A 24,425-nucleotide genomic window follows, 5' to 3' on the forward strand; every position below is an offset into this window, starting at 1 on the left:
GCTCGTCATCCTTTTCTGGGTGGGTGATGAAGCTACTATGTACCAAGAACGTGTGAGCTGTACTGCCCAAAAACGGCGAGTCTGGCTGAGAATTGCTGCAAAATGCAGCACTTAAATGAGGCTCCTGGTCACAAAGTGCCCTTTCAGCCCTTTTGTACAGATGTCGTCGAAGGCATCGCAAAGAAAACAGAGCAACCAATCCCGCCCAAAGCCCACCCCACACCAAACAAGCTGCACCGGACAAATATTTGAATTCATGGCATTTCACCTCCAGCCTCCGCGGACTGCGACCACACGGCAGCAAGAACCCCGAGCACGCGCACGGCGGCCGCCTCGTCGCCGCGTTTCCCGGCCCGGCCGCCCCCGGGCGCGAGGATCGGCAGCAGCGCATCCGACAGCTGCAGCGCCATGTCAGCGCCGGCCGCGGCGCCGCCGGCCGCTATCCGCTCGAGTATGCTCAGCGCGCGCAGCGCGTCGGTGCGCGTCGGGCCTCGCGGCGCCACCTGACCCATTACAAGCACACGCACATTTATTACTTGTTCGCGACTTACTCTTCTGTCCTTGTATGTTTGTCCGGCCATGAGGCCGCTTTTGTGGCTCCACAGCAGAGTTCTGGGATTTTAAGGGACGGCTGACCCTTTGTTTGGTCATATCATTCAGGTCAGGTCATTTCCTAGGCAATCAGTGGGCTTTGCGGCAGCGAGTGTGCAAGGCTGCTGCAATTCAAGGCACATTCACAAGGTCTCCATGGGGGGGAAGCAACAATGTGTGCAACCTCCAGCAGAGCAGTTGCAAGGTACAAAGTGGGTTTATTGGGTACCTCTCAACTTGACAAGCCTGGCGGATACGGCATTGCACGGACCCACCTTGACTCCGGGCCGCAGCCGCTTCGGCCGCGCGCCGCCGTTGGAGGCGGCGGCCGCCGCGACGAGCGCTCGGAGGCTCTCCAGCAGATCTTTTGTGTGCAGGCGCAGGATGACGTCAGCGTAGGACGGTCCGAGGTCGAGTATCGACTCGAGCGCGCCCAAAGCCGCGCCCCGCGCCGCCTCTGATGCATGCGGCGCCGCCAGCACCGCAATCGTCTGCTGCAGCAGCCTGCGAGCCGGGAGCACAATTTTTTGGTTTCCTGTCATTAGAGGATACTTCTTCCGGGCACGAGTGGGCGTGAGCTAGATGTGGGGTGCAAAGTGCCTGTTTGTCTGGAGTGTTCTGTTGAGTATTGCACTGCTCACATGATGAGAAATGATGCAGAACTCGACAAGTGCGCCTGCTGCCCCACCTAAATGGCAGACGCCCTGAACGCTGCAGGCTGCATTTCGGGGACTGCCAGAAAGCCTCATGACTCAACACATTAATCATTTCATCACCACAAAGATGTGATACAGAGGCAGGAGAAAAGTAAATACACCAGGACCGCACCTTGAGCCCAGGTGGTGCTGGCTGGCCCAGGCTTCTCTGCAGATGTCCACGGGACAGGTGGCGTCCTCTGAGGCTGCCACCTGTGAGGCACAGTCCCCCAGCAGAGGCGCCAGACTTGGCGATGCTGCAATTGCTGCCAACACTTCCAGCAGCGGTGGTGTCTTCTCAGCCGAAGCCTGCATGCAAGGCAATAAGCTTAGAACGAGATAGCCTGCAGAATTTTGCTATATTGTGCTTCTTGTGCTTAAACCCACCCCCCTTTTGCCAAAGGCTTTTACAGCCTCTTACAGACCAGGGAATCCGCTGTAGCACCATGGTCACGCATGGCAGGAGGCCTGACCTCTTTCGAGGAGATCGGCGTCAATCTTTACACAACTCTGAGCACCCTTTTCTTCTTGCACAACGCCCCTTGATCTTTACTTGAACCCTCAAAAGTCACGCTTGGCAGCAGGCGTTCCCCCCTTATGGGGGCTTGGCGTTACCATTCACACTTCAAATTCTGCAATCGCGGAGTCGCTCACAGGCCAAGTCAAGAGGAAAGAAGCGCATACCTCCACCAGCAGCCGCGGCAGCAGAGGTGCGATTGCCCCAAAGAAGCGCGGCCAGACGGGTGAGTAATCGCATGCGGCCGGGAAGCGCGTCCACAGCGCGGCCAGCAGCCGCAGCGCGCTGGAGCGGACCTCCCTCGCGCCCGCGTCAGCTTCCCGCGCCTTCTCGCCCGCTTTTAAATTCGAATTTGCTTTCAAATCAGTGATTGTGTCCCTGGTGGGGTCCGATGATGGCACAGCCGTGTCCGCCTACACCGCAAAACACTTGGGGAATGAGCAAATGGAAGACACATGATAGAAGAAGCTGAGAGTGAGTGGCATCCAAAGGATTGAAAATGTATAGGAAGAGGATTTTTCACCCCTGCATAGCTTCCCCCCTCCCAAACATCCATGTGCCGCCAGAGGACAAGCACCCATTCAGCTTCAGGCTTCGTGGGTGGTACCAAGCTTCATTCCAAGAAGGAAAATCCTATATCCAAGCTCAAAAGACAACCACACGAGGATCATTGTGAGTAGCGTGCTTTCTGCTGGTGGGTGAACTTGTCCCACCTGTTCAGTTGCTCCATCAACTTGCATGGCTTCCTCTGCTTCGTCCACATCGGCATCGCTCTGCCCCTCTGACGCATTGTCCACATGTACGTCCGCAGCTGCGTCCTGCCCAGTCACTGCCAGGGGGGCGCTGACGTGGACATCCTCTGCAGGCGCCCCTTTTGGCAGCGATGACGTGGCACCCTCGAGGAGAGACACTAGCAGGGCCACAATTTCCGGAAGGTACGCCTCCAACCGGTGCCCCTGCGCTCACCCAACAGGACACTCAGGAACAATTTGGAAGAACAAAAGAACCACGCAGATCATGAGTACCTGTCAAAGAGTTGGTACAATTCAACCCACAAAGCGCTCCATAGGGGATCTGATGTCGGGATTGTGCACGCAAATAAAGCCTAAACGAGGCTACGCGCAAATTTTCCCATGCAGAATTCTCTCGCTCAATTGCATAAGGAGCAGCATGAAGTTCTGAGTAAGAAAAGCAGGCCGGGAAAAACTAGACAGGGGTCTGGTCTGAGACGTGGGAAGCAGCATATAGAATAGGTAAGATTCGGCTGACCGTGCAGCCGATGTCCATGAAAATCAGCACTTAGGTAAGAGTATGTACTGTAGCATGTATTGCAAACAGGAACAGAAAAACTCAGACGCACCAGGTGGCGAAGCAGGTCGGCAGCGGCGTTGAGGAAGCCGACGCGCACCCGGCCCGGCAGCGTGGCCAGCGCGCCAGAATCCACTGCCGACAGCCACCAGCCGCCGTCCCGCCGCCCCAACTCGGCCGCCCACCACGGCTCTGCAAACAGCGTGTCAGCCCCGGCCGCCGCAGCAACGCCATCGGTTCTGCGTGCAGCACATTGCGGTCAATCTAGAGTTTCAGCCATTTGGCCTGTGGAACGTGAAATGTACAATACTCTATTGCGCAGCTACTTTAATAAACATCACAAACGTCTACCGCCAGCCGACGTTGATGGCGTTGCAAAGGTCTGGCTTAATTCTGACTGCTTAGATTGATAATAGACCCTTTGCTGTTTGAACGGGTTGGATAATGCAACTGAATAACCAATAAATCCAGCAGTATCGACTTTAACCGACGTCATGACGTTTGTAATGTCCAGAAGCACAATCAGATTACCCACCGAGTGACGGCGAAGCCGGATCCGAGGGGCGTCAGGAAGAGCACGAGCAGCGGGCGCAGCTCGGGCGGTTCGAGGCCGGTGAGGAAGTTGAGAATCGCGGCCCGGGCCGAGCCCGGCGCGCCCTTCCCGCCGAGCCGGCCGGAGCGCTTGCGCATTTTGGGCCACAGAACCCGCACCAACACCGCCGTCAGGCCTGCATACAGAAATTTCTACCGCTCATCGAATGTGCTGCTTTCGCTCAGTGGGCTTTCCACCTTTCTGCCTGAGTTCTAATATCATCGTGATACTGCTTAGACAAGCAGGTCCTCATTGAGATCTCCGCTGCTTGTTTCAGCCACTTCAACCCTCACTCCCAATGGCTTTGGGTGCGGCGTTCCTGGGCCACTGTGTCTAATGTCCCATGCGCAATAGGATCAGTAATCCTGGCAGGTTCTCCACGCAGTCAAGCCAATCAATCAGTATTGTCATATTGGGTGTTGAAGAAGTGAGAATTCCGGGCGGGATTGCTACTCACCGAGGCGGTGCTCTGGCTGGATGGCGTCGTCCGCGGTGCGCGCGAGAGGGAACGCCGTCAGCTCCTCGCGCAGCGTCGCGTCAGCCGCCAGCCGCAGCAGCCGGTCCGCATACGGGCCGAGGTACTTCAGCTTGAACCCCTATTTGTCAGGGATTTCGAGAATCACGTCATCCCCAGAATGATTCCTTGATGCTCAAACAACCTTGCAGTACAGGAAACCAAGTGATGGATAGCTTCAGTTAGACCTGGGTGCGCCTAGGTGGGCCCTGCCATAATCTCCCAGAAAGATGACTCACAACACCATCTCTCTGAGAGCACACCTGCAGCCTACCTAGACGCATCCCAACCGCATTTGCTCAGCTAGCACTCAGTCATTTGTTCGTCTACCGTGATGTTCCTGTCATTGCGGAATTGATCTCCCCTTCTGTGCAGCTGACACCCTCCATTACAGGCAGATCGCCAAATTCTGGTTGGGTAAGTGAACTTTTGTAAGGGAGGACAGCAAAGGAGGTGAGGGAGCGAGGAAGGCCTGTCTTCTGCACGTCCCTGCCAAGCGTGCTGTGATAGGCTGCTTCACCTACGGGCCGTCTAATTACCAGCGACCAGAGGATCACACAGTATAAAACCTGTTTGGAAAGAAGGGACACATCTGTACCTTGAGGCATTTGAGCGATGCCTGCTGCAGGCTCGGGTCATTGGAGAGCAGCTGCAGGGCAATGGCAGCTCTGAGTTCCTTCCAGCGCTGAACGCCTCTCAGAGACTTGAAGCCCGCCACCGCCCCCATCCACTCCTTTGCCAGCGCCCGCCACGCCCTGCATTCACGTAAATCTTCCCCTGTGAATACCTTTTGCAGAGCATTAGGATATTTACTGTGCAATTTTAAGAACTCAATGACCGGGCAAATGAGGCCGCTGAATGGTCTGCCAGTGTACTGAAAAGCATCAGGCCATACTCCCTGGGACACATATAAACAGTGTAGGAGTACTTATGCTGTGATGAACACCCAGACAGGACCAATAATGCCGCTCAGTCAGCTGACAAACAATGCAACAGCATCCACCAGCTCAATGCACATTTGCCGATCTCCTGAGAAGCCGGCAGAATGGAATTGATCAGTGCAGGTTCTGGCAACATCACAGCAGTTCAGCAGTCAAAAGTACCCACCTTGCGCCGACATAAGTCCTGGGCAGCCCGGCCTGCCCACCGGGCAGCCCAGACGGGCCGGCTTCAGCGCCGCTGCGCCGCCGGTTCTCATCGGCTTTGTCACCCTCGTCGGATCCCCCCTCCGCCTCGTCTGCAGGGGCGTCCTCCGCCGCTTGCGGTGACCTCGAGCCTAGATAGGCCAGCAGCAGGGGGACCCAGTCCCCCGAGCGCGGCTCCAGCGCCTCTGCTGAGGCCGCCGCCAGCGCCTGATCAGGCCCACATAACATTTTCATCTCGCATGTAAAAGATATAAAACCTGTGACAATAATCTGAGACCAGATGAGGAAAGTACTCGACGAGCCCGATCCACTGGAGCATGTCCGTGGTGTTTTGGAAGCCAGGTACACACCCAAATGTTGCTTTAAGGTTCCTGGGTATGAGGTTGCTAATGGTTAATAGGGTACATGCATGACTGCCAGTATCACATGCCATTTGCAAATATGTATCTTGCAATCACGCCGCCATCTTGCGGCAGCACAGATGGAGCCGCATTGGTGAAAAAGTGGGCCAAATCTGGTGAGCTTTCAGGAAGGAGAATGCACGGGACCTGCACGGCGAACAGAGTGAATGACTCAAGAGCAAGGCAACATCCACAGTAGGAGGAACTCAGTGACAAGATTGCAGCAGTCACCTTGAGAAGGTTGGTCATGCGCATGGCAGCGTCGGTGCAGCCGCCGCTGCGCTCCACACTGCCTTCTTCCAGATGCCAGGAAAACCGCTGCTGCACTGTCTGCAGCTCAATGCTCTCATCCCCATCCGCTGGCCCCTCTGCAATACAAATAGACACAATATTGGTAAAATAGTAGCAGTCAAGAAGATCACCTTGCTCTTGGCTTCATACACACTGATACTGTAGGAACCAGGAATATCAACAGAGTACTTGAGAACACGTTACACCCAAACGCTCCATGCAGGGCACGTGGAACCTGAAATGGGGCGATGCCACGGTGTGAAGCTGAACTGCAATCATAATGCATCTAATGGCATCAGATCAGGAATGTAACATTTGCCCAGCCAGCAGGACCGGGCAGAAATTGCGCACCGGGCGGATTGTGGGATCGTCCCGCGCCGGACAGGAACTCCGCCTGCCAGGCGCGCAGAGACTCCAGCACGAGCGGCCACGCCACGTCAGCATTAGTACGCAGCGTGGTCGCCAGAGCCTCGCTCGTCGGTGCCCATAGCAGGGAGAACCTGCGCAGCAGTCAAGCCCTGAGCCTGAATTGGACGTGGTGAACGAAAGACTTGTCAGGTGCATCTGAGGCGGGTGGAGGGAAAGTGCAGGTGCCCTGTTTCTGCCTGGTCGCTATGTGGCTTCAAGCACTGCTCATGGTGTGACCCATCGTTAGCAATACCGGGAGCCACAGAAGCGACACAGCAACAACACTGTCAGCAATACACCCATTACCATGTGGAAACAAGTCTCCAATTGGAAAATCAGAATGCAGCTGCAGAGTTGTACCTGCATGAAAAAGGCGCGCCATACGCCCTTCATGAATGATGCCAGAAACTCAAATCCGCAAGTACTTTGGTGAGCTCTGGCATGCTGAAGTTTGTCGTTTGCATGCATGTAGCACATGTGCCAAATTTGGCGTACATATGACTAAGGGGGAGCTGGCTCACCTGACATGCAGCGCGCCGAGCAGGCTGCGTACGAGGGGTCCGATCTGGGCGGAGGGAACGCGGCCGTACTCCAGCGCCGTCTTCATGCGCACTATCGCCGTGGCCGCCACCCGGCCATTGTCCAGCGTGCACGTCTGCAGAGGCAATCCCTCTTCAGAATCGATGTTCATTTCTGAGCAACCAGCAAGCATGCATGTCCTGTTGCCGTGATCTGCAACATCATGCATGCATGCATAAGGAACGGGATCCCTGCAGGCTTTCTTGCAAGCAAGAGAATCCCCATGTGGCCCCGGAAGATGCCAAAACAAGGGGGCACTTCGTGTCTGTGGCAGCATCAGCTTGAATATTTCGAAAGATATTCTGGACGAATGTGCAACGTGTCTTGCTGATTGCAGGAGAACTCCTAGCTGCCTGGCAATTCCCTGGCAAGCATGCTGATGCGATGCTTTCTTAAGTGCACAAGCATCCGCATGCATGCAGAAAGAGCATGGCGAATGTCAAACCTGGGACTCGATCTGGGCCCAGCGGGGGAATATGTCGCTGCGCTCTTGGGCGGCGGCCGCCTGCCCGTTGCCCGATGTGGGCAGCGCCGGCTGCTGGAAGCTGCTGAGCACCTTCAGGGCGGCTGCGCGGTGCGACTGCGATCGCGCATTCAAATTCGGCGCCAGTAGAGGCAACAGCTCCTGCGCACACCAAAAAGTACAAGTAAGGAACTACATTATGTTTCAATGCACACATAATGATTTACGGTATGTTTCAGTGCAAGATGTCCGTTGCCTACTGGAGTTTGGCCTGCGCAGTGTCATGGCAGATCCTTGAAGCCTTCTCCAGTCAACACCGCTTTGCCACATCCTAACAGCCACACCGTAACAGTGTATGTGCATTATCCTGTCACTTTCCTCGGAATCCATTGATCAGACTTGTATTGCAGGTATTTGAAGGAGGAAGTCAGAGAAAAGGCAAGCATGAGTGATTGTTAGCCCACCAGCAGTTGTGCCTCAGGAAGGAGGTTTCCGGACGCTCTGCAGCCATCAAGGATGTCGGCAGCGGTGGCAAGCGCGTGGAAGCTGCCGGTGCAGCTGCGCAGCAGCTGCAGGGCAGGCTGTGCCAGCTCATGCACCCGTGCAGGGGCGTGCCCTGCCTGCACCCGCGCTTGGAGCAGCAGCGCCTGTGAATCCACCCCACAACAGCCTCACACACCCCTTGTGCTTTACATCATCTCCCTTTGATAATCCAAGAACGTAGCCTGCCTGACATAGCACAGCACTGCTAGAAAGTGCAATATTCTTTGGCAGAGCTCAGGCAGGCCTGTGAGGCCCCACCACAACAACATTAAACACCCGTGATCCATTGATTTTACCTCCCTTTGGTGACCCTTGTATGCAGAATGGCCCAAAATAGATTACCGGGGCCAGTATATAATTGTTCTTTACCATGGCTCAAGAAACTCCTTACATGCAGCGGAACAAGGCCTGATGGCCAGACAGCCAACCACCGGTATTGACAGATTATATTCCTCATTTCTGACCTTCAAAAACAGGGTTGGAGATGTGAGTTAGGACCACCTGTGCATGGAGGAAGACGAGGCCCTCCCGAGTCTTTGAAGGGATGTCCTCGGGTTGACTCATGGCAGCTTCTGTCCTGGCCAGCAGCATGTTGCAAATCGCCACCACCTGTATGCCACAGACAAGGTCACATTTCCCTCCAAAGGAGTCCAGAGACACACACAGAGGGCAAGAGGAGAGATGTGCTCTACATTCTCATTGTGTCCACATGCCACGCCCCGCCAGAGAGCTTTTCAACAGCAAATGGGCTCTCGATGCCGGACCCACTCGTGCTGCTATTAAGAAGCCCATCACATATGGGCAAGGAATATGGACCCAGTGCTGCCAGAGACAAAGGAGACAACCCTGCTCTGAACTCACAGCACGAACTCCCACCCATTCACGAGCGACCAAAAAACTCGAAGAAAAGGGTTGGGGGGCGCACCTGATCTGGCTTCTCACAGGCGTGGGGGAGGCAACGCAGGGCAGCCCATGCCTCGGCCGGCGGTGAGTCATCCTCAGTCGCCAGCCTGCGCAGGAACGCCGCCAGACGGACGCCGCCGGGCTGCGCTGTCATCAGCAGGGGCACTGCATCCTGGCCCGCAGAGATCTGCACACCATTCCACACGCGTCAGAATTCATTCTAAAATGGAAGATGGAGGAGATTTACTGCATCAGAGGTCCTTAGTGGCAGTTGTTGCCGTGAAGGGAATCCCCTGTTGTCAAGCATGATGCCCAGGAGCTGCAGCAGAAAGGGGTGAAAGTGCAACGAGCCTGGCCAACATCCAGCAGCATGTCAATAGGGGTTTTGGGTCGGATCCAGCAGGGTAATTGAGCCGGGTTCAGAGGTGTGGGGTATTGCACGCAGGGAAATAGCACCGTTCCCGAGAAGGGCGGGCATGTTTTTTCCAGCTGATTAACCCCGCCGAATGGGCAGGCCTTGTGAGGCCAGCGGGGCTAGGCCGTATCGTCACCCTTTGCATGAAATTCTTTGGCAAAATAAACATTAAGAGTTTAAATATTGGCCCTGTAAGCCTTCTTTCCTCTGCCGTGGGCATGTATCCGTCCGACGGAACGCCCTGTGAGGCAAGGCCGCTAATCGGAGAGCAATGCAATTTGTAAAAAGCCCTTTTGGGAATGTTTTTCTTGTCAGACGGTACTTGCCTCCGGGCGCAGCGCATCGCAGGCATCGACCAGCAGAGGCAGCGCGCGCGAGCGTTGTGCGGCGTTCCCGGACACGATGGCGCGGCCGAGTGCGCCCAGCAGCAGCGGGCCGAGAGCGGCCGCCGCTGCCGGGCCGGCCCCGGCGCCGTGCAGGATCTGGCGCACAAACTGCAGCACCTGTGACATGCATCCCGCCATGGTAAATAGCAGCCTTTTATAACACACCCTCTCCTAGAATATAAAGCCTAAAACATAGCAGCTTCTCAAAGTCTCGATTCGAAACAGAATTCTAATGCAGCACAAAGTAGCAGCAGCAGCATCTCACAACAACCTTGCTCAGCACCAGCAACTCAAGGTTCGAAAGCAGCACTGGATCGGCCATAATTCGTTTGGTCCGCTCAGCAACAAGAGGGCAAAAGATGAGGGAAATGCCGGCAAATTTGCTCAGATGTAAGTCACACCGCCCATCTTATACGGTAAAAGTCTGAAGCAAGTGCAATGCACAACACACATGTGTGAAGGTGAGCATGCAGAGATAGGTCTCTCATGCACGCCACCATGAAGATGCTCAGGAAACGCAAGTCTTAAGATTAGAAACAGTTAACCCAGGCTCACCTCGTCGATGGGTGCATGAGTCAGCAGAGGCGCCCAGCCGGGGACGGCCCGAGAGATGGCGCTCAGCCCAGCGCTCGCGCCGACATCCTTGCCGTGGCCGCCGATCACTGCCGCCACCAGCCGCAGCGCAGCTCCCGGCAGCGACGCCGTGCCAACGCCGGGAAGACTACCCGCCGAGTCATCGTTGCTGGCGGGGTGAGCATCCGCTGACTCATCGCCACCGCCCGGGTGAGTTATTGTTGAGTCTGCGCCGGCTGGGTGAGCTGCGATGATGGATCCGAGCCGCGTGGTGAGGGCAAAGAGTGGAGCGTAGTCTTCCACGCGGCTGCCGCGGATGTACTCAGTCATCTGCGCGAGGGTGAGCACCGCCCGCGCGGCGCTCGCCGAAGCGGCCGCCCTCTCCGAACCTGCCAGCACATGCCAGATATACACTTAGAGTGATCCAGACTTGCCTAACGCTTCCGATTGCGTGACAGTGCAAGGTGTCAGCTTTCTGACTGCACACGAATCCATGAATTCTTGACTTCTGGGCATGCTTCACGCGGTTTCAAGGAGTCCCACTTCAGCAGCCACTGCACGCCAAGGCTGTCAGGCGACATCGACATAGAATAATGTGCTCTGGGTGGAGACTATTGCACATCTTCGCGAGTCTGCACTTGCAAAACAGCATGACCAGGTGCATGCACGCACCGGCAGAGGCCTCTAGGCTGCGCAGGCGCGCGTCGGTCTCGTCTAACGCGGTGTCCCACAGCGGCGCTAATTTCCCGCGCCGGCCGTGCTCCAGCAGCCGGTCCAGCGCAATTTCAACCACCACAGCCGCTCTCTCGCGCAATGCCTCCCTGGATGGCACCCTCCCTACCTGCGAGGACCATAAAAACCTTCTTTCCCCACGCTCACAACTTTTTCGCCTCGCTCGGCTGCAAATTTCAGCACAGAAGGAACAAACAGACAGTGACACTTTGTGACCAGATCACAGTCATCAAGCAACAACTCTGAAGCCAGCGCTGAGGCTGAGGTGGGTGACTCCAACAGAGGTCTGGCCAGCGATGGACAGCCTGATGACGTCATCACATACTCAAGCAAGTCGCTGCCATGCTTTGCTTCTAGCCTCTCCACAAAAATGTCTTCCTGACTTCCTCGCCACAGCAGATGGCATCATGCAACATGCCTGAGATATTGTGCGCGTGCCCACCTCTGTGGCGGGTTTCAGGTCTGAGCGGTCGAGCAAGTCTTCGCGCAGAAGCAGCGGCAGCAGCACAGCAGCCTTCGAGTGCAGCCCATTACCAACGCCCACAACACTCTCCGCCAGAAGCAGGCCGGCTCCGTGGGCTCTCTCCTCGCTCGGCCGCAGCGCATGCTCTGAAGTGAACACAAGAATAATTATATCACTTTGACAAGAGCGCTGGGATGACAGGACAGAGGCTCCTGCACTCACAAAGCTGCATACCAGTGGGCTACAGCCAGCCAAGACATGGTGCTGTAGGTCAGTCATCCTAAGAGCGGCTGACATTGATCAGATCCATCAGCTGTGATGAGCTGGGGCTCGGTTTTCCGACACGCTCGCAATACAGCGCATGGCAGATGTCAAGAGCGTTCTACCCTGCGCTTTTCTGCCCGTGTAGGAACAGCGAGCATCAGCACCATCCAGCCTGGAAGCCTTTCAGGCGGGCACCATTCATTGTGCTATAATTCACAAGCAGGGCCGAGGGATCTCGATGAAGCAGAGAGCTCACCAGCGAAGACAGCGCGCATGCCGGACTTCAGCGCGCGCTGGCCGGCATGCCGGAAAAGGAAACCTGTCGATTGCGCGGCGAGCAGCCGAACGTGCTCGGCCCGGTGGTAGCGCAGCCGCGCGGTGCGCGCCAGCATGGCGGCCAGGTCAGCGGCCAGGTGGCGCACCAGGTGCCTGAACAGGCTCGACAGGCAGCCGAACACATGCTGCAGCAGCTCCGGCTCTCGGTCCGCGCCTGCGCCACATCAGCACTGCCACATCAGTAAAATGTCCTCATTGGTAACAATGATCGGCGCTCCGGCATGGAGCAGTCATCCGGCAATCAACAACAATCCAGCGCATCCGTATGTGTCGACATATACACTATGACTGTCTTTGTGTCCCGGTCGTCATTGACCTGCTGTCAAGAGGCGCTGCGATGCCACCTTCTCAAAACAGCCAATTTTGATGGCCTGCTGCATATGAGCTTGGTCGCCACCACCCCATGGCAACCCACCAATGCAAGACTGCATACAGTAGTGCATTCCAATCACTCCAGTCACGCAGAATATACGGTTCAAACAGCGCGTGATGCGGCCAGCCTTCCATGCCAGAGCGGCCCCTTGCAGTCCTGCACAGTAAGCATGCATAAGCATAACAACACCAAAGCTCAAATAGCGCACCTTGCTCCACGAGGTCCATAAGGGAGTCAATGATGCGCGGGGCGTAGGGAACGCAGTCTTCCTGCAGGTCCCGCGCCAAAACAGACAGCAGCGCCAGAACTGGGTCCAGTGACAGCGCTGCATCCATCCGCACCGCCCCCAGCAGAATTCCCACCACCGCATCCTGTCATCGAGCAGCACTACTGGGTCATGCATGGCTCAGAAAAGATTGTGGTGCGATACTTGCGCTAGAAAGCAAGCCGGTGACATGTCCTTAAAAAGGAGTTGAGCAGGCCCACAGCCACGTGCTCCAGAAGTCTCCACAGCAATTAGGCATACTACATGGTGGGGAGGCCATTCCTGACAGCGCCATGGTGCACGCTTGATATCCCAGGGCCGCGTGGGCTGCCAAAGCAAATGGGTGTGAAAACGCCACAAGGCCTTCTAAACAGGCTGGTTCAGATGTGCAACCTTTGCAGCACAAAACAACATGGGTGGCAAATGATTGCACCTTGTGGTGGACCAGCTGTGGCAGAGTTTGGACCAGTGGGTTGAGAGCTGCGGCCGCCTGCAGGAAGTCGGCCGTGGTGTGCAGCTCGCGCATCTTCTGCAGCTCCTCATGGAAGAACGAGCTCGATCCAGGCAGCGGCTCTGCACGCACTGGAGGCCTCCGGTACACATCCACATCGACCTGTGGAGTTGCACTTGTTGGCTGAGATTTGCACCATTGATGGACTCTAGCTGAGATGGTAGTCGATATTCAATTCCTTCAACCGCAATTTTATTAGAACAGGAGTTCACAACGAGGTTTCCTCTCTATAGCAGTGATCTGACAGCCCTGTGCAGTTTACTACGAGCCTGACGGCAGTTTTCAAGGGAGGACAGGGAGCGATCGTTGAACAGAAATGATTTCAAGACGTTGTTACTATACGACCGCATATAAAAAGGGCATCTGCCTCGGTAAATGAACTCCTGATAAGCATAAAGGCCCACCTCCGCCACCCTCTGTGCAAAATTCTTGAACGTAAAGCGTTTCTGCCGCTTCCGTGGTGCTTCTTGTAGATTGCCATCGCCCCCATCGCTATCGTAGTCCGCCATGATCCGCACAGGCAGCTCCTTGCTTACCCGATCATAGTAAATCTTCAATAAAGCGTCTTCTGGATTTATTCAAATTATCTCTATCGACACCTCATTATTCAACATAGCTCACTGATGAAGTGTCAGGAGAGTATTCTTGTCTTTGTACCAATTCTGCAAAGCTAGCTTTTCCAGTGCTATGGTGTCGGAAGCGAGGTGGGGCCGAGGCCGTCTTCGAAGCTACCCTCGATTTCTAATCGGTCCTTACGTGACTGCTTTCCTCTCAACACAACGCCACGTCAAGAAGAGTGCCTTCACCATCATTTCTGTGCGCATTGTCACAAACCTTTGGTCAGATTGTCGGAGACCGGACGGAATCAGCTTTTATCAGCCTGTGAAGGACACGAGCTGCGTGGTCAGTGCTTTACGTAGGCGACAAGAAGGTGATCGGGAGGCCTCGGGACACGTCTGCTCATCGCTCTTGAGCGCGCCCACGGTCGGCGCCGGTCTGCTTAGGAGTGGGACCGACTTTAAAAGTTTCAAACAAGGGGGCCGACCGTCAAAGAGGCGGACACCGTCTTTCAAGGAAAAGGTCAGCTTCCAGAGGCTTCCTTCTGCTCCCAGGCCTTATGGTTTTTGGGCAAAAGGGTCCAAAATTGCTTCACAGATGTTCAGCATGCGGCAAGATGTCATCCGGATTATTTCATGAGCATGGTATCGTGGGCTGGGGGCACGGACACAGGTGTGGTGTTAGGGGCGTTTTGCATAATCGCTTGCAACTTTTAACGTCACCTGCTGACTCGGAGGTGTCCAATTCACTTCTGTGGTTTGGTAGGGGGCCACTTTCCCTAAGGTTGTCCCTGGCGCCTGTTGTGAGCCGTGCTCGTGTCTGCCATATTTCTATTACCTCCACTGCTGCTTTGATGGCTTCGTGATGTCAGCCTGGTGGTGTGGCGAGGTCACGTTGGGAGGCTGTGAACGCATCTCTTGTGCAATAGGATTCCGTTTGCTCGCCTGGCACAGTCCTGGCCCTTTTTTTGGCTTATATGCCACTCCTTGTTGGAGGGGTGACTGTCCTCAAAGGCGCCTTGCTGTTCACCCCAGCTGTGCAGCCTCAGCACTTTTGGCAGCCTTCGCTGCTGCTGCTGTCTTTTCTGTTTCCTCTGAAGCTGATGCGAGAGCTTCTCTACCCAACTGTATGTCAACAGGGACCGCCTCTGCTGTGTCAAGCTCGCTCTTGACATCTTTTTCTATTTTTGCAGGTAGAACATGGGAGGCTTCAGGGAGCTGGCAGCCCTGACTGGCAATGGGTTGAACGGAGCGTCAACGTCAGAGGCACTGCTGCCCTCAGGGCAGCTTAGGAGTTTTGGCAAGCGCAAGCGGGCAGGTGCCGGGCAGCTGCAGCTGCGCATGCCCTGCGCTGACAGCCTCGACGGCGTGCGCAGTGCCTACGAGGTAGCTTCCCAGCTCTGACTGTGTCTCAAGCTTTACAGATCGCAAGTGGTGAGATTCTGATTGATTAGTTTTGTATGTTGTGTTTTGGAAGTAAAGTTTTTTTCCCCTGAACCCATGAATTTGGGCTGTGGAGTCCTCTTGTGGCAGTGAAGCTCTGGATGACGTATCTGTTGTATTGCAGACCGTAAGTGTTGTCCACGAGGCCGTAAGTCCTGTCCTATAGGCAGCTTCTGAAGTGCTTGGCAGCGAGCATCGGATTTAAATCTGCAACCAGTCGCATGCAAGTATAATTGAAATGCCATCGTCCTGACAAAAGGTGTTTGATGCAGGGATTTGACTCTGCAGCCGCGAGGTGGCTGGCGGCGGTGGCGGAGAGGGAGGCCGGGGTGACGGTCCGCGAGGCGGCGTGCTGCGGAGTGCAGGCGCAGCTGGCGGCGCGGTCAGCCGAGCTGGCCGCGCGCGAAGGCCGGCTGGCCGACTGGGATGCGCGCTTGCGCAGCTGGGACGCCCAGTTGCAGCGGCTCAGTTCCCAGCTGAAGGTGTGCATTCCTCTTCTACATATTATCATAGATGGTGTTACCACTGCTGTTTGATACCTGCATGGGAGACCATTGTGTTCCTTACACCGTCGTTGTCATTTTGTGGGGCGTGTCGTCCTCCTCTTATGCTGTGTTGGGTGTGACGTTTGTAGACTCGTCAGCAAGGTCTGCATGCTTGGTTGTGAGTCACAGTTATGGCAGGGCTGCTCTTGAGGTTGCTATTGAGTGCTAGTGGTGGTAAATGTGCGCTGATTTGCAACTACTACAGACAAGTGTTCCGTTGATCACACAGTGTTTGATTTGTTGGCTAGCTGTGCAGGACCAGGAGGAGCGGGTGCAGATGGCGCTTCAGCCGAGCGTGTGCGACAAGGAGAACAGCACGCCCGAGGACACCGACTCCGATCTGGACGTGACCGGGGGGCCCCGTGACACCACTGAGGTCCACCGCGGGGGGCACGGCTGGCCGGGGGCGTTACATGTAGCCGGCTGGCCCGGCGCGCTCGGCTTCAACCAATACTGGGAGGCCAACACCTCTGTTGCCGCCAGCTCAATGTAAGCTGCATTTTAAATCTTGGTCTTGTATTTGTCCTGGCCTTGACAGTATTAGCTTGGCAGTTTGCGTGCACTGACATGTACCCACTTGCACAAGATGTGTAGTAAATTATAGTCAGTACAAGCTGCTCTATGGGGTTTTCTAGCTATGACATAGGGAAGTAACTAGCTTACGGGGCATGTGCTAAGCACATTTTATATGCTGCAGGCTGGAGGAGCAGCAGTCGCCGCAGCAGCTGCAGCCAATAGCTGAAGCGAGCCCGACGCTGCACATCGCGCCGCTTAGCTGCGGCCTTCGCATCGTGAAGAGCGGTGGAGACAACGCATCTGAAGACCTCGCCGCCGCGGCCGGCAGCCCCCGCGCGCCAGCCGGCGGCGCGGCCGCCTCCGCAGAGAGCCCCTCCGAGTGCTCCGCCGGCGCCGCGGCAATGTTCCCCGACGACGCACCCCACACTAGCGGCGTTGTCAGCTACCAGCAGCAGGGACTTGTGGATAATCCAGACCCGATGCACCAATTCTTCTCACCCTCGGCCGCTTCAGCCGACGGGCGCGCTGAGCAGCAGCTCTTCCAGCTTCCCCTGTTCCAGCAGCAGCAGCAGGAGCAGTATGAGGACAAGCAGCAGCAGCACCAGCAGCAGAGTTTTGGAAACGGGGTGTATGAGCGGCACGCCGGCAGCGCGGCAGCTGCCGGGCTGCTGCTGGAGAGCCTGGCGCAGGCGGCTGAGGAGGTGGAGCGCCGGGCCGGCTCCGCCGCAGCTGCGCACCGGCCGCGCGCCCCGCTACCGCCCCCGGTGCCGCACCAGGGCTCAGGGTTTTTCGCCAAGACCCTGGACTACAAGAGCTGCGACCACATCATGTGCCTCACCAAGGACATGGCTCGCCACCTCTTCCCACAGCCGCCCCACACCAGCGCAGGTAAGGAAAGTTTTCCATCATACTTTTCCACTTTTGCACGCTCCCATCTGCTTGGCAGTGGTGGCTCTCTTGGCACATTTGTGGGTGGCAATTCTCGCCTTTGCTTGGTGCACAAGAGTGTCTCCACCTGCATCTGTTCAAGGCTTTGGGATGGGATGATCTGTCACTTACACCGCTGTTTGATGGAGCACAATGGATGACACTGGTTTTGCGCTGCAGGCGGCCCGAGCCAGATGAGCGTGGAGTTGGAGGATGACAGCGGGCGGCTGTGGCCCATGACGTACCGCTGCGTCCCCCACCGCTACTCCTACGAGCTGCGCGCCGGCTGGAAGGTGACTCATCACCTCCTTTCCACGTGGACTGAGCAGTGTCGCTGTTGTACTCGCCCATACTGGCATAAGCCCAGACCTTGCTATACCTCTGCCAATTTTCCACGAGGTGTTCCTGTATATGCTTTGTTCATGTCTGATGCATGCTTGTGCAGAATTGTCCACCAGAAGAGCAGGTGTTCTACTTGTTGATGGGTGTCCTGCTTGACAATGTCTGACGTTGTTACAAGCGTGTTTGGCACAAGTGAATTTCGTCTGTGACGCAGACCTTCGCAGCGTTCTGGGCCGTGGGCGTAGGAGACAAAGTGACGCTGTGGCGCGAGGCCACGGGCAGACTACGCATCAGCGTGCATGCCGCCCACTCAACCTACCCCGCCCCAGCCGCCGGCACACGCGGTCGGCCGGGCGCCGCCGCCTGATCGGCTGAATGCACGCCCGTAGGATACAACAGCCCGTAGGATACAACCTGCTCTACAGGTCTCGTGCAGCTGTTGTGGCCCATAATTGCCCAGAAACTTATATAGAGAAGCAGTGGGAAGCCTGATCAGCGGTATATGCATGTGTGCATTCGGCAGGCCACAATGTGTATCACAGCAGTAGAGCACTGTTGGTGCTGGCCCACAATGCTCATAAGGAGCCTTCAGCAGCGCTCGTGCAGCAACTGTCGTGGCCCGCGATTGCCAAGACATCAAAAACAAGATAGCAGCCGGGAGCCTAAGCGGCTACATGTGGCAGGCTCATTGGATGCGGCCTGCAGCAACAGCCACAGACAAGACCACAGACTGTGCAGATCTTGGGGCATGACTGTACAAGGACGCTGGCTGCGTGGCAGAGGTTCAGCAAGGAGGCCCATCAGAGGTTGCAGGCTGGAAACAATGTTGTTTACCTTGTTTGCACATTTCAAGCGCATGCTCGGCATGCCCAACGGATGCAAGGAACGTTCACTAGATTGTGCTCTCTAATTCCTGCCTCTTGCCAGCTCAGCGCTGAAGATATAGGGCCATAAAAGACATACGTAGCTCAAGAAAACGGAATGATTTTGTATGTTCAGTGCATAGACGCGCGTAGAAGTACTACTGTAGAGGGTAGGCTGATTTCTTTTGCAGCAGAATAGAACACACTGAAAAGACAAGAGGAACATCTTGATTGAGGGACAGGCAAATGGAGCTGTATATCAGTAGGAATAGCCTTTTTATGAGGTGCAGTGCTCTCAGCAGGGGAATGTTGCTCTTCTGGGTGATTTGCATTGACATCTTGTATTATTTTAGCGCACAAGTCAGTGTGCTGCTCGCATGCATGCATTTGATGTTGCTTTTTTGATCGGCAAATCACAAAACTCAAGACAAACGCCTTAGACCTTCTGCCGCTGCGAGTCACCCCTTGTTGGCACAAGCCTGGCTGGTGCCAAAATGGGTGTTTCTCTGCTATCTTGACGATGTTGAGGTTGGTTCGGTGACTGAAGGATGATTGTTCAACCAGTACATACCACCTCTGTAAGGGGTGTCCAGGATAGTTGCCTTGTATGCTTGAGCTGCCTGTGCGCATGCCTTACAATGCCTGTTTTCTGCAGCAGGAACCCTGCGCACTTGCCAATATATATAGCCGTGTGTGCAAATGCAACTCTATATATCAGGATAAATCTTGTCTATTTTGAACGGGCCCCCTTGCATATATCTGGAGGTCATCTTTCTGGGTGATGTCATGGGTCCCTCATAGAGAACGCCGTGTCCAGCTGGAGGCTCTTGAGTGATCACCATGCGGAATATATTCGAGTGCATCATGTAAATATGTCCATTAACAGTCGTACCGCACTTTTATGGCACCATGTAGTCTGGAATAGAATTCAAAGCAACTTCACTTGGCAAGCTGCATGTTGCAGACCAACTGGTTGCAACTGAAGGACCATTATCGTGCTACAGCGCTGCATGCTACCTCGACAGCCTGCATAGAGCTGGCCATGTACTGTGCACCCAATAGTAATCTCCAATGTGCCTCTCTTCTCATCCTTGGGCAGCATTTCAGGGAAGGTTTCAGAGGCGACCAATTTGTCGCACGTGCTTGTTCTGGGGTTTGTCAACATCCTCCTAGCTAGCTAGGGTTTGACACAACTCGTCTTTTCTATTCCATCTTTAATAGGAGAATTCGACAAGACCGATCTGTCAGAATATCGTGAGACGCTACTATGAGAGTCTGGAATGCACGCACGCCCAAAAAGTAGGTGCCGTACACTAGATCCGTGGTACGACTGGTTCCAATGCATTTCCCAACTTTCCTGCACACGGTTTTTCCAGGCTTTGCTATTATGAATATAAATATAACAGCTGGACGCTCATATATCGTATTTGTGTGTCTCACAGCAGCTTGAAGCTTTGCGGATTTCAACCCTGCCGGTGACAACTGAGCGGAAGGCCAGGTCTCGTCCCTCTCTCGTCGATATGGTGTGGCAAACGAGCAAGATTGGACCGATAGAAGACATCAAGCGAAATGTCGAAGAGGTAATGGCCATAGCAAGGCCCTTTTTCCGCTCATGCCAGCCGAGTAGGGCTTTGGGGTTACTTGAGAGGCGATCACTTCGACGCTTGCGTTGCACTCAGTATTGCTGACTCGCTCCTGGTGGTTGAATGTTCTAAAATCATCACATTAAGCTCTATTGCACGTCCGATTGGGGCGTAAGATTGATGCAGCTGATATGGCAACGCCATGCGTCAAGTCGTCGACGGTAAAATTTGCATAACGCTGTGGCTTGTCCTGAAATTCAGGTCAAGGCTCATGTGCAAAAATTCTCCAAGCCGGATCTGTACCTGGCCATCCGAGCTTTGGTCGTGACGGCAGTCCTGCACGTCGGTTTCTTTGCTGCACACCCCATTGCAACAAAGCATTGGGCCTTGTGGGCAATTCTCGTATTCCACAGGGGAGTGCTGTACGATCGCCTCTTCGTCATCTTCCATGACTGCTGCCATGGTGCGCTGCAGGCATTGCCTGCCCTCATCCCCACTGGCTGCATCAGGACTGTACCCTACAGGACACCTTCTTCTGTACAGTGAAATATATGAGGAGGGCACGGCGTTCTGATGCATTTTGTCTGCTTCAACGACCAGTTGGTGCACCTGTGGGTCCCAAAGCTGCTAAGCAAGTCATCTGCTTGAAGGAAGTCTGCTATTCGATCTTCTTCGACTTGCTGTGCAGGTTCCTTATGAGTGAAATGAGCCTCATGTGCACTGCAGATACATTAAAGCTGTTTGTCACAAGGATGACTCGGATTGTCTGATTTCTGCAGGAAGCTTCTTCAAGAGCAGCAGGGCCAATCTGTGGGTGGGAAGATTCCTTGGGTCCCTGCAAATGACATCGTACTCAGGCTGGCACAAGAACCACAACATAGACCACCACATGAACCTTGCCAAAGATGTGAGATTCTCTCCTTGCTCCTGTTTGTTTTCTGTCTCTCATTTCTAATTGATGTGCTGTTTACTGCTCGTGGAAGCACAGCCCCGGCTGGCAAGGCCGGTATAAATACCGAGACCATGCCCACGGTTCACTGGGTATTGCTTGGACCTGGCGAGTTTATCAAGGGGCAGGATGCGCGGCAGCTTTCACCTGCAGCTTGTCTGCAAACACACCTTGCATCTGGCAGCAACAGCGTGACTACAGATAGTTATGATTGTGCTCTTGCCAAGAGAGTGTTCTCTGCAGACAAATTCCTTGAGGTACCTGAGAAAGCCAGTGGTGCTTTGCAGGATCATCCGATGGTGGACCAGACTTCAATGGTGGGATGGACCACAAAAGAATGGGAGTCTTACTCGCTGCCTAGAAAGATCTTCCTGCGCTTTGCCAGAGACCCGGTGAGGTTGAGATTTTTGAAGAAGGCAGTCTGAGTCGTTTTGCCTGTAGCGTCAACACCAAAGAGAGGGAGCGCCCTCTTGGTTTCTCGGCAGAAATTTGATGGATGCCTATTCCCTCTATGAGATGATGCATGTGCCATGTCAGAGACATGGACAAGAAACATGTGCCATATTTGAGACATCAACTCTGCTTTGCTGCCCTGCAGATTTTCTTTTTCACCTTTGTGCCAACATTCATCTTCATGGCGGCCGGAGTGCACAACGGCAAACTGCCCCTGTGAGAAAATTTTCTTCACCACATTTGACTTCGAGTTTTTAGATCCAAAATTTCAAAGTGCTGTCTCCGTGTCCTGACTTCAAGAGAACATCTCTTCAGTGTTTCGGAGAGTCTCCTTCCTGCAGCAATTGAGATGGAGCAACTGCCTAACGCTCTGCAGCAAGCTGAAAGTGCAGCTTCTGTTTGCAGGATTGAGAAAGTGGTGCCATCTCAGCCTCCGTACCGCATCCATCCCATGGATCCTATCGACAGAATCCTGCCCACGCTGCTGCCTGCCCTTCAGGTATGGCAGGTCTCAGCTCTTCAAGTTGCTCCGTGCATAATTGCTTTAGGATCTGAAGCGAAGCTCCAAGATGGAGTTGTGCATGTCCAGTAGCCACAGAGTCCAGAAACATGTCACTCTATTCTGTGCATAGGCCTTGTATAGATTGAGTGATACACAGCTGGATGCAGATTTGAGGCACTGGTTTGTAATTTGGATGGCAGGTTTTTGGTGTGACCTTGGCTGCAGACTCAGCTATGGTCCCTTGCTTCGCGCTCATGTAGAGTTATGTGCTCTGCAGGCATGCATTGGATATACGCTGTTTGGCAAATCTTGGCTCTGGTATGAGCTTGGCACGATCATGGTGGTAACGCTCAAGCAACCCCTGCCAAAGTTGACGCCTTCAATTTTGTCTTCGAAGTTTTCATCGCCGATGTTTGTCTCTGTCTTAGAATGGCACCCAGCTTGAAGCCTGAAGCATATCCACTTCAGCCTGCCAGGATTGCAAACAAGGACCTTTGAGGACTGTAAAGTTTATCAAGATTTGAGTGGCACAACTATGGCTTAATGGAAGCTCTGGTCTTTGCCGCAGGCTACCACGGTAGGGATCATCTTGTTTCATCTGCAGCATGCGGCGCACATCCCAAACCTCTACTTTGACATTCCCCGGGACGAGCATGACCGTGACCTGGCAGGCCTCATGGGTGCGTCATTTGTTTTCGAATTCTGAGAAGGGCCCATCTCTGTGGATGTAAGTCACTAGGCTAGGAGTGCAGAACCTGATTTAGAGCCACAGGAATCACCTTGTTTCTGTTGTGGCCCTGCCTGACTAGCAACTTAGTCATGGTTGTCTGGCAAGGTTTCGTGACATAGCAGTCTTCTCTGTGCAAGCTGAAAGACTACGTCAAGCTAATCGTAACATTGACCAATTGCAGAGAGTTGTGCACAGGATTACATAACTGTACTTGGAGTCTGCATCGCAGTTTTTTACTGATCTGTAACTGATGTTACTGTGTACTGCCAGGCTCCACCTTTCAGTACGTTCCTGAGTGGCTCAAATGGGCGACTAATGGCATCGAGGTAAAGTACACGCTATCACGTCCCAAGCAGCATTTCTAATTCTGCAAGCAAGACTTGGCCTTTGTTTCAATGCCCGGTGAAAACATCTCCTGCACCTGTAAGAAAAAGACGCACCAATTGCTTTGCACTGTGTGTTTCTCCATGGGTGTGACATTCAAAATTGACATTTGAGTTTGATTGGTGTGACACTGGAAAGCTTACTTGTGTGCAATTACGCAGTATCACCACATCCACCACTTCTCCACGCGCGTTCCCTCCTACCGCATCCGCGCCTGCCACGACAGCGCGCCACCCGCCACCTGGCGCTACGTCAAATATTTGAATTTGGAAATGGAGCTGCAGTCGCTCCTGCTTGTCATGTGGAACCCGGACAAGCATCGGTTTGAATCCTTCCCCGAGCTCAACTGGCTGCTGGGCATCAATGACTCACCCTCAACTTATCTTACTGAGCAGTCGCTACCAAATCTTTCCACCAAGGAGGCGTGAGCAAAAGAAGAATGAAGTATTTGTGGTGCTTGATATACGTGCTTGGTATTTCATGTACTTGAGGTGCTGACATGGGCAGTGCTCTTTGTATTCTATTCTGAAGGCTTTCGCCATCGGCTATTTCATATGGATGAAGGCCTGTGTCCCAGCACCACACTTGCAGGGTTGTTTTCTTCCTCCCGAGTAGCTTTGCTCTTGCATAGACTGCTTGTGGCATCTGTATGATTAGGGAATTCGGAAGAATGAATTGAAGAATGCATGCTGAACGTACACCACTTCGAGTTAACAATGTGTACTGTTTCTTCTTTGTTGAACCCGGAATGTTTGATCAGGAGGGTTTCATGCATGCCTTTTCTTTGGGAAGTACATCCAAGTATGACAGAAGTGCTACTGGCTTGATGGTCAGCAATTATGCTGAATGGGGCTTATGGCCCATTTGATTATGCGATGCCAGACACTTGTACACTATGCAAACGGTGGTCTGCGATGGGAGAAAAGGAGCCATTGTGTTCCCTTTGAAGATGTATCATCTAGGGGAGGCTCTTCTCGCAGAGGGATCTCTATCCACTAGATCTTTAAAACTACTTAGATATAGATCCCCCTGTTTCCCGAGGGCCCAAGGTTTAGAATGAAACAATTTGTGGGTAAGTAAGATATCAAGAGGGAGACAGTCACGATTTGAGAGAAACTTTTGGAGTAATTCAAAACTCTGAAGCGTGTGTGAGTCCCTCCAAATGTGGTCCAGTTGTTGGCAATTACATCGGTGTAAATAACATAACTTCCAGCCCGTTTGGGGCTGATTCAATGCGCATGGCATTCCTGCCTTTTAATCTGAGTCTCAGAACTGGACACGAGCATGGCATCCGGATAATAAAAAAAAAGTCAGATCCAGGCACAAGTTGTCTGCTGCATCATGTACGGCTGCATGCATGACC

At 54.2% G+C, this 24,425-nt stretch overlaps 3 protein-coding genes across 3 annotated transcripts in view; 2 read left to right on the forward strand and 1 right to left on the reverse strand.

Moving 5' to 3' along the window:
* The window catches only part of COCSUDRAFT_65634 (ARM repeat-containing protein), a gene marked incomplete at its 5' end in the record, with an annotated part of 28,021 nt that extends 14,244 nt beyond the window's left edge, over positions 1-13,777 (reverse strand). Inside the window, 25 exons of the mRNA XM_005648363.1 lie at positions 269-503; positions 867-1,095; positions 1,420-1,595; positions 1,971-2,216; positions 2,517-2,759; positions 3,164-3,350; positions 3,647-3,839; positions 4,161-4,299; positions 4,816-4,972; positions 5,325-5,569; positions 5,995-6,131; positions 6,406-6,554; positions 6,984-7,117; positions 7,487-7,666; positions 7,969-8,151; positions 8,549-8,656; positions 8,973-9,137; positions 9,683-9,868; positions 10,307-10,713; positions 10,997-11,165; positions 11,499-11,665; positions 12,040-12,273; positions 12,701-12,863; positions 13,191-13,370; positions 13,673-13,777. Of these exons, the coding sequence (XP_005648420.1) occupies positions 269-503; positions 867-1,095; positions 1,420-1,595; positions 1,971-2,216; positions 2,517-2,759; positions 3,164-3,350; positions 3,647-3,839; positions 4,161-4,299; positions 4,816-4,972; positions 5,325-5,569; positions 5,995-6,131; positions 6,406-6,554; positions 6,984-7,117; positions 7,487-7,666; positions 7,969-8,151; positions 8,549-8,656; positions 8,973-9,137; positions 9,683-9,868; positions 10,307-10,713; positions 10,997-11,165; positions 11,499-11,665; positions 12,040-12,273; positions 12,701-12,863; positions 13,191-13,370; positions 13,673-13,777 (4,717 nt within the window). The remainder of the gene's footprint in view (positions 1-268; positions 504-866; positions 1,096-1,419; positions 1,596-1,970; positions 2,217-2,516; positions 2,760-3,163; positions 3,351-3,646; positions 3,840-4,160; positions 4,300-4,815; positions 4,973-5,324; positions 5,570-5,994; positions 6,132-6,405; positions 6,555-6,983; positions 7,118-7,486; positions 7,667-7,968; positions 8,152-8,548; positions 8,657-8,972; positions 9,138-9,682; positions 9,869-10,306; positions 10,714-10,996; positions 11,166-11,498; positions 11,666-12,039; positions 12,274-12,700; positions 12,864-13,190; positions 13,371-13,672) is intronic.
* A 341-nt stretch (positions 13,778-14,118) lies between these two features.
* On the forward strand, positions 14,119-17,965 carry COCSUDRAFT_47043 (hypothetical protein; the record flags this gene model as incomplete). The annotated part of the gene is made up of 7 exons (XM_005648364.1): positions 14,119-14,348; positions 15,019-15,211; positions 15,541-15,750; positions 16,070-16,302; positions 16,511-17,217; positions 17,437-17,549; positions 17,813-17,965. Exons 2-7 carry the CDS (start codon positions 15,026-15,028, stop codon positions 17,963-17,965), a joined length of 1,602 nt encoding a protein of 533 aa, XP_005648421.1. The 5' UTR covers positions 14,119-14,348; positions 15,019-15,025.
* A 1,739-nt stretch (positions 17,966-19,704) lies between these two features.
* On the forward strand, positions 19,705-24,295 carry COCSUDRAFT_47044 (hypothetical protein). Its single transcript, XM_005648365.1, has 10 exons — positions 19,705-19,785; positions 19,904-20,041; positions 20,306-20,507; positions 20,824-20,951; positions 21,281-21,385; positions 21,592-21,662; positions 21,852-21,945; positions 22,517-22,628; positions 22,949-23,004; positions 23,224-24,295. Exons 2-10 carry the CDS (start codon positions 19,982-19,984, stop codon positions 23,488-23,490), a joined length of 1,095 nt encoding a protein of 364 aa, XP_005648422.1. The 5' UTR covers positions 19,705-19,785; positions 19,904-19,981; the 3' UTR covers positions 23,491-24,295.
* Positions 24,296-24,425: the final 130 nt, after the last annotated feature.

This window comes from Coccomyxa subellipsoidea (assembly GCF_000258705.1).
Source record: "Coccomyxa subellipsoidea C-169, whole genome shotgun sequence".
Lineage (NCBI taxonomy): Eukaryota > Viridiplantae > Chlorophyta > Trebouxiophyceae > Coccomyxaceae > Coccomyxa > Coccomyxa subellipsoidea.

What these genes read in the sequence shown, in the direction of transcription:
- COCSUDRAFT_47044 (XM_005648365.1), top strand. Translation starts at nt 19,982, where the DNA reads ATGGTGTGGCAAACGAGCAAGATTGGACCGATAGAAGACATCAAGCGA. An exon ending in CACAACGGCAAACTGCCCCT is followed by an intron (nt 21,663 to 21,851) that starts GTGAGAAAATTT and finishes TTCTGTTTGCAG; the next exon opens with GATTGAGAAAGTGGTGCCAT. An exon ending in CGCTGCTGCCTGCCCTTCAG is followed by an intron (nt 21,946 to 22,516) that starts GTATGGCAGGTC and finishes TCTTTGCCGCAG; the next exon opens with GCTACCACGGTAGGGATCAT.